The 8086-nt window shown below is 58.7% G+C and overlaps 1 protein-coding gene across 1 annotated transcript in view; it reads left to right on the forward strand.

Annotated features, from left to right (window-relative positions):
• The window catches only part of DHX34 (DEAH (Asp-Glu-Ala-His) box polypeptide 34), a 43156-nt gene that overhangs the window by 24727 nt on the left and 10343 nt on the right, over positions 1 to 8086 (forward strand). The window contains exons 8-11 of the mRNA XM_011970050.1: positions 4361 to 4554; positions 5218 to 5319; positions 7124 to 7366; positions 7594 to 7767. Of these exons, the coding sequence (XP_011825440.1) occupies positions 4361 to 4554; positions 5218 to 5319; positions 7124 to 7366; positions 7594 to 7767 (713 nt within the window). The remainder of the gene's footprint in view (positions 1 to 4360; positions 4555 to 5217; positions 5320 to 7123; positions 7367 to 7593; positions 7768 to 8086) is intronic.

Here is an 8086-nt window from a genome sequence, read left to right on the forward strand (position 1 = left end):
TTTTCTTTGAGACAGTGTCTCGCTCTGTCGCCCAGGCTGGAGTGCAGTGGTGCGATCCCAGCTCATTGCAGCCTCCGCCTCCTAGGTTCAAGCAATTCTTCTGCCTCAGTCTCCCGAGTAGCTGCGACTGTAGGTGCCTGCCACCATACCTGGCTAATTTTTGTTTTGTTTTGTTTTGAGACAGTTTTTGCTCTGTTGCCTAGGCTGGAGTGCAGTGGTGTGATCTCAGCTCACTGCCACCTCCTGGGTTCAAGCGATTCTCCTGCCTCAGCTTCCTGAGTAACTAAGATTACCAGCTCACACCACCATGCCTGGCTAATTTTTGTGTTTTTAGTAGAGATGGGCTTTCATCCTGTTGGCCAGGCTGGTCTCGAACTCCTGACTTCAAGTGATCTGCCCACCTCAGCCTCCCAAAGTGCTGGGATTACAGGCGTGAGCCACCGTGCCCAGGCAATATTTGTTTTTTCAGTAGAGACAAGGTTTTACCATGTTGGCCAGGCTGGCCTTGAACTCCTGACTTCAAGTGATCTGCCCCACCTCGGCCTCTCAAAGTGCTGGGATTATAGGCTTGAGTCACAGCGCCTGGCCCATTCATTAAATAATTTTTGAGCACCTGCTGCGCCTTCTCCCTCTCACTCCATTGCAGCCACACCGGGCTCCTCACTGTTCCCGTAGCAGCAGGCATGTGTCCCCCACAGGGCTTCCGCACTGGCTGTTCACACTGCCTGAACGCCCTCATGCTACATCTGCACTGTCCAATATGGCCGCCTCTGGCCACACATGGCTACAGTTCTAGATGCCAGAGATATGACAGTGAATAAAACAAAACTCCTGCCCTCACGGAGTTCACGTGTAACAGAGGAGATGGACAGGGGCAGATAAATGAGTGAAACATGGAATGTCAGCCGCTGGTTCCTGCTCGGGTAGATGCAGGGCGCGGTGGGCACAGTGGGGGCTGGGAGCAGTGTTATGCGGCTGTCCTGGGAGGCCTCACTGAATGGTGACACCTGGGCAGAGGCCTGAAGGAGGGGAGGGAACAGCTGTCCCTCTGGCCCTGGGTCAGGTGAGGAGCTTTGAATTAGATGGGAAGTGTTTAAGTGGCACTGGGTTCTACGTGACTGAAGGTGGCCAGAAAATTCATCAGCTGACCTGGCGGTTCTGTGAGGATCTAGAAAGGCCAGGTCCACAGAGGTGGATGGAGACCATTTTCAGTTCCCCGCCCTCCTGATCTCAGGTCTTCAGTAGCCAGTCACAAGCAGATGTGGTGCTCCTCGTCCCCATGCTGTGTGTCATCAGGAATAGGGCGTTAATCTTGAGGGATTTAGGGCCAGCAGACCCTCTGACCCTGTCGCTCTTGTGGCCATCCTGTGGCGTGCCATCAGTGTCTCAAGGCACTCAGCTGACGCTGCAGACGTCACCGCTAGAGGCTGGGGGTGGCCTGTGGTGTCTGGCTTGCAAAGCTGTTTCAGAGAATGTGGCGCAAAGTGCCCCGGCGCAAGTGACAGGAAAGACAGGCTGCCTCGCTTGAATTCCCCGGCACTTGGGGTAATCACAGGGCCTCCCTTGGGAGGCACAGGCAGGTGGGGTACCCAAGATCCCCCAAACACAGAAGTCCTGGCTTTTCCACAGCTCAGACCCCTCCCGCCTCTCTCCTCTGCACAGCGTGTCCCCAGCTCTGCCCTGCGCCCCTCTCTTGCGGGCTCAAGGATGTCAAAACTCTTCCTCTCCCTCATTCCTGAGTCATGCTCACCCCTCCTGGGGAGTTCACTGACTGAGGCTTGTTCATCTTGCCCGATTTTCCTGACTGAAGACTTTCTATTTCCAGCAGCCTGCGGCCCACCATGGCAGGACCACCCCTGTGTGTGTTAACACCATTGAAGTCCCCCATCCTTGCAGCACAGCGGGCTTCAGTGTGGGCAGGAGGCTGGATCCGCTGGACTCGGAGGGCTGCCCGGGCTGAGAAGATGGTTCATTTTTGTTTGATTTATTTTTATTTATTTATTTGTTTTGAGATGGAGTCTCACTCTGCCCTCCAGGTTGGGGTGCAGTGGCGTGATCTTGGCTCACTGCAACCTCCACCTCCCGGGTTCAAGTGATCCTCCCACCTCAGCCTCCTGAGTAGCTGGGATTACAGGCATGTGCCACCACACCCAGTTAATTTTTGTATTTTTAGTAGAAACGGTGTTTCACCATGTTGGCCAGGCTGGTCTTGAACTCCTGACCTCAAGTGATCAGCCAGCCTCTGCCTTCCTAAGTGCTGGGATTACAGGCGTGAGCCACTGTGCCTGGCCTCATTTTTGTTTTGGAAGGAAACAGGGCTAGAGCAGAGAGAATCTGAGCTGAGAAGCAGAAGAATGTTCTGTGAGCGCTTGCTGTGTGCCGGGGAAAGGCTCTGTGGACTTTCCATTATTTCGTCCTTACCTGCTGAGGGCAGGGCCTCTGATCGTGCCCAGTGTGCAGATGGAGAAACTGAGGCTGGGCCCAGGGGGCTCCTGAGAGCCTGGGGGAAGCCTGGCTTTAATCGGAGGTGATGCTAAGTGCCTCACACACATTATCTCCCTGAGGGCTGGGGGCAGATGCCCCCACTTTCCCTGTGGGGAAAACAAGGCTCAGAGAACTGCTGCTCAGGGTCACAGTGGGAGCCAGGAGGCACGGATGGCCCTGTGCTGGGCGTCTTCTGTGCCGGGAGGAGTTCTGATGCTTCACTGGGTGAAACACACCAGCCTCTTGGCAGCCTGAGGAGAGGCCGATGTTGTTTTTCCCCCATTTACAGATGGGGAAGCAGCGGCACGGCGAGGTGGGGCCACTTGTCCCTGGTGACAGAGCTGGGGCATCCTGGAATAAGACAGGGGCCTGCCCAGTACAGCCCTGAGCCCTACTTTAGGGCCACCTTTGATTTATGAGGCCAGCTTTTTTGTTGTTGTTTGGTTGGTTGGTTTTTGAGACGGAGTCTTGCTCTGTCACTCAGGCTAGAGTGTAATGGCACGATCTCAGCTCACTGCAACCTCCGCCTCCAGGGTTCAAGTGATTCTCTTGCCTCAGCCTCCCAAGTGGCTGGGATTACAGGTGCCCGCCACCACACCCAGCTAATTGTTGTATTTTTTAGTAGAGCCAGAGTTTCACCAGGTTTGCCAGGCTGGTCGCGAACTCCTGACCTCAGGTGATCCACCCACCTCGGCCTCCCAAAGTGCTGAGATTACAGGTGTGAGCCACCACACCTGGCCTTGTTTTTTTTTTTGTTTTTTGTTTTTTTTTTTTTGAGATGGAGTTTTACTCTGTCACCCAGGCTGGAGTGCAGTGGTGCGATCTCTACTCACTGTATCCGCCACCTCCTGGGTTCAAGCACTTCTCCTGCCTCAGCCTCCCAAGTAGCTGGGATTACAGGCACCCACCACCATGCCTGGATAATTTTTGTATTTTTAGTAGAGACGGGTTTTCACCATGGTGGCCAGGCTGCTCTCGAATTCCTGACCTCAGGTGATCTGCTTGAGTCCAGTTTTGTGACAGGCACTGTGGAAAGTCAGCAAAGGGAAAGAGTGGGGGCGGGTCAGACACATGACACAGACCACTAGCCACAGGACAGGAGGGCAAGGGAGTCCCCGGAAGTCCAGCATCAGCTTGGGCACCCAGAACCAGGGGATGTCTAGATGTCCGCTGTGGAGCACTCACAGATGGAGACAGTGTTCACCAGCTCTTCGGCCACCCTGGGAGATGGTTCCTGCCACTTTTCCTCTCCGTGGCCTCCCCTCTGCCCCTCCTCCCCTTTCCCTGCCTCTCCCAGCCCCTGCCCCATCTTTCTCCATCTCTCCCCTGCCTTCTGTCCCCTCTTCCTCTTCCACCTCCACCTTGACTTAAACAAAGGTAGCAGAAGAAGCTTCATCCTGTGATAGGCACAGGAGTCAGTGCGTGCCTGTGCCAGGGCAGAGAGGGACTCACTCACAGGTCACACTCCAGCGCGGAGGAGAGACGTCCACCACAATGGGTCAAAATGAGCTCCTAGAGCAAAGACCAAGCCAGGGAAGCGTTAGAGCGCTGGGGGGTGGGTTGTAAATAGCAGAGTGGGGAACTTGGTGACAGGAGTAGCCAGCACTTAGACAGTGTCTCCTGTGTGTCCGAGGAGGCAGGCACTGGCCATCTCCAACCTACAGATGGGGAAACCAAGGCCCTTGCCCACGGCCTCATGAGCAGAAAGCACAGCGCGTGGGTTTGAATCTGTCCATCTGGGTCACGAGGCCCATAGTGGGCAAGATGGAGGGGGTGGGAGCAGGAGGGCAGGCAGAAGGGCGGGCCGGGGCCCCGAGGGGTGAGGGCTGCGCCTGTCCTGGCACCCAGGAGCCTCAGCCCCGTGTCTCCGCTCCAGGGAAGATGCTGATCCTGGGCTCCATGTTCAGCCTGGTGGAGCCTGTGCTCACCATCGCGGCTGCGCTCAGCGTCCAGTCGCCCTTCACCCGCAGCGCCCAGAGCAGCCCAGAGTGCGCGGCAGCACGGCGGCCGCTGGAGAGCGACCAGGGTGACCCCTTCACACTCTTCAACGTCTTCAACGCCTGGGTGCAGGTGAGGCTGGTGGTGAGGCCCCTCTGTCTGTCACCCTGCTCGGGGCCAAGGCCTTCTGTGGCTGTGGCTCCTCCTCGTGTCCTACCCTGGGAGGACCACTGAGCCCTCCACCGACTGGGCCTGCCTGGGGAGGGCCACGTCTCCACCATCCATGGCCTCGGCTCGAGACAGCATGTGCCCAGGCCGGGGGCACAGAGGAGCCCGGATTTCTGGAGCACTGATGAAAACCTGTGCCATCTGGAGAAAGTCCAGGCTCATTGGGGGGGCATCTGGATATCCAGTATATGTCCCCTGAGTCCCCACCCTAATGCTGGCCCTGTACCATAGTGCTGAGGATCCATCAGTGCCAAAACTACCCTGGCCCTGCCCTCCCGGGGCTCACAGCCCAGTGCGGGGAGACAGACCACTGATGTGACAGTGACAACCCAGAGAGGGCTGGAATGGGGAGTCCAAGGGGCTGGGAGAGCCCAGAGGGGTGTCGAACCCAGTGTGTGGGTAGTCTGGGAGGGCTTCCCATAGGAGGGGGCACTGGGGCTGAGACCTGGAAGCAGCAGAGCAGGTGTCCCTGAGGGATGCTTGTGTTGGGGTTTTGGGTGCTAGGTCAGCCCCTCCCTCCCTGAGCTGGCTGGGCCCTGACACCCTGGCATCTGCTCCTCCCCTCAGGTAAAATCTGAACGAAGCAGAAACTCTCGCAAGTGGTGCCGCCGCCGGGGCATAGAGGAGCATCGGCTGTACGAGATGGCCAACCTTCGGCGCCAGTTCAAGGTGAGGCTCAGGAGGAGGGGTAAGGCTGGCCCCGCCCAGGCAGATGCATGCAAGCACACTCCAGGGCACTGCCTCCCCTTCCCGGACAGCAGTCAGACCAGAGTCCCACCCTGCACCTACCTCCCCCACCACCCGGTGACCAGGTGTTGGGGCAGCCGGGCGGGGCAAAGGGAGCAGAAATCCAGGAGGGCTTCCTGGAGGGGTGGACGGAGTCAGTGGACATGCAGCATCCTCGGGAAGAGCTCGCCCTCCCGACCGGGGATGCAGAGCTGGCTGCATGGGCGTGGTGCTGGAGGCAGCCTATGGTTGTGGTTGGGGCCGGCACATCTGGAGCCAGACACCCCAGCCACAAACCTGGCTCTGCCATTTCTGACATCGTGGCCCCGGGCATGTTATTGCTTGTCTCTGGGCCTCAGCTTCCCCTAGAAAAAAAGAGAGGATAAAAATAGCACCTGCCGGGCAGGCGTGGTGGCTCACACCTGTAATCCCAGCACTTTGGGAGGCTGAGGCGGGTGGATCACGAGGTCAGGAGTTCGTGATCATCCTGGACAACATGGTGAAACCCCGTCTCTGCTAAAAATACAAAAATCAGCCAGGCTTGGTGGTGAGTGCCTGTAATCCCAGCTACTTGGGAGGCTGAGGCAGGAGAGTCGCCTGAACCCAGGAGGCAGAGGTTGTGGTGAGCCAAGATTGAGCCATTGCACTCCAGCCTAGGCAAAAAAAAAAAAAAAAAAAAAAAATTTGGGTTTCTCCTGTGCCCACACAGTTCCGCAGCTTGTTTCATGGATACTCCGTGGATGTTCTCCATCTGAGTGCAGAAAGACCTGCTGTTAGGCCCTTTTCCGTGGTTGTATCCATGGATTGAGGATAGAATAAAAGAGTTCCTGGTGTCACCCGTTCTCTTTGGTTGGAGATGGGCAAGCGGAGGCCCAGAATAGGCAGTCACCCAGCCGACGCCTCCTGTGCAATTTCTGGGGTCCTGGTGTTGGGGACCACAGATGCCCTGACCGCTCTCAGCATCGGTCCTGAGGTCTCTGGCTGCTAGAGTTCAGGCTTCACTGGTCCCCAGATGCTTTGAGAATCTAATGGAAAGTGTGAGCCCTTTGCACACACACATGCACACACACAGACACAAACACACACACAATCTCCTGTGTCCTCCATCGGCCAGGGCTCAGCAGGAAACAGAGGGTCCAACCACATCGGGTCGCTTGAGGAATGTTGACAAGGTGCGGACACGGGGAGGGCATGGGTCTCCGATTTTATGGGTCACAGTCAGCTGGAGGGTCTGCTGAGTCCAGATGCCCAGCCCCGCCCAGCCCCGCCCAGCCCCCTCCACTCTCCACCTGGTCGTTCTGGAATGAGGCCCAGGACTTGGCATTCCCACCAAGTTCCCAGATGCCCCAGGGCTACACTCGGAAGCGCTAGTGCAGGACGCCCACCAGGGCTGTGTGGGAAAGCAGGGCTCCTTGAGGGGCATCTGGATATCCAGTATATGTCCCCTGCCCCAGACCCGAGGGGCAGGTGGGGCAGTCACCAGAACCTGGAGCCAGCTTTTGGAGAAGGCACTGGGCGCCCCTGCCTGCCTCCTCCTGCCCCTGGCCCCGGTGTTCCCTCTGCCGACAGTGAGGACAGCTCTCCCTCTGGAGCAGCGATCCGCGCCCAGCACCACGCGAGGGGCTGTCCTCATTCAGCCCCCTTTGGGCACTAGCAGCCCTGCCACCGGGAGGGTCCCCATTTCCATATGAGTCCAGAGCCCACTGAGTCTGCTCTGAGGCCCTCACCCCTGCCCACCTGCCCCTAGGAGCTGTTGGAGGACCACGGGCTGATGACTGGGGCCCAGGCCACGCAGGTGGCGGACAGCTACAGTCGGCTGCAGCAGCGCCGGGAGCGCCGGGCCCTGCACCAGCTGAAACGCCAGCACGAGGAGGGCGCGGGGCGCAGGCGCAAGGTGCTGCGGCTGCAGGAGGAGCAGGACGGCGGCTCCAGCGAGGAGGACCGGGCTGGCCCAGACCCCCCAGGGGCTGGCGATGGCGTGGACATCCAGGTGGGTGCCATGGGCTGTGGGGTGTGGGGGTAGGTGGGTGGGGTTTACCAAGGTGGGTCTTGACCTCTCCTGGGGGTTCCCAGGGGCCATGACCCTGTCCTCATTTCAGGATCCGGGTTTCTGTGGATGGTGCTTGGCCCCAGGTATCTGCAGCGCCTGGGGGTCTGTGGATCATGGTAGCAGCTCCTCAGGTCCCCTAAGACTCTGCCTTCCCATGTTCCCCCCAGGATGTGAAGTTCAAGCTCCGGCATGACCTGGCGCAGCTGCAGGCCGCTGCCAGCTCAGCCCAGGACCTGAGCCGCGAGCAGCTGGCTCTGCTGAAGCTGGTGCTGGGCCGGGGCCTGTACCCGCAGCTGGCTGTCCCCGACGCCTTCAACAGCAGCCGAAAGGACTCAGACCAGGTGGGGCCTGTTCTGCCCCATCCTATGTTTCGTCCTCCAACACACGAACCCTGAGTGCCTGTCCTGAGTGCCCTGAGGTCCTCATCCCTGCCCACCTGCCGCCAGGAGCTGTTGGAGGACCACGGGGTGACTGAAACAACCCTGGTTCTGTCCCCATGGGGCTCACAGCCCAGTGGGAGGACAGACCTGTCCCCAGACGACCCAGAGTGGGCAGGGCGAAATCCAGGAGGGCTTCCTGGAGGAGGGGACCTGGGCCAGAGGGTGGAAGAGAGGCATCCTGGGCAGAGGAGAGAGCAGATAGGAGGGCCTGTGCTTCCTT

The sequence above is a fragment of the Mandrillus leucophaeus genome, unplaced genomic scaffold, assembly GCF_000951045.1.
Source record: "Mandrillus leucophaeus isolate KB7577 unplaced genomic scaffold, Mleu.le_1.0 Scaffold120, whole genome shotgun sequence".
Classification (NCBI taxonomy): Eukaryota; Metazoa; Chordata; class Mammalia; order Primates; family Cercopithecidae; genus Mandrillus; species Mandrillus leucophaeus.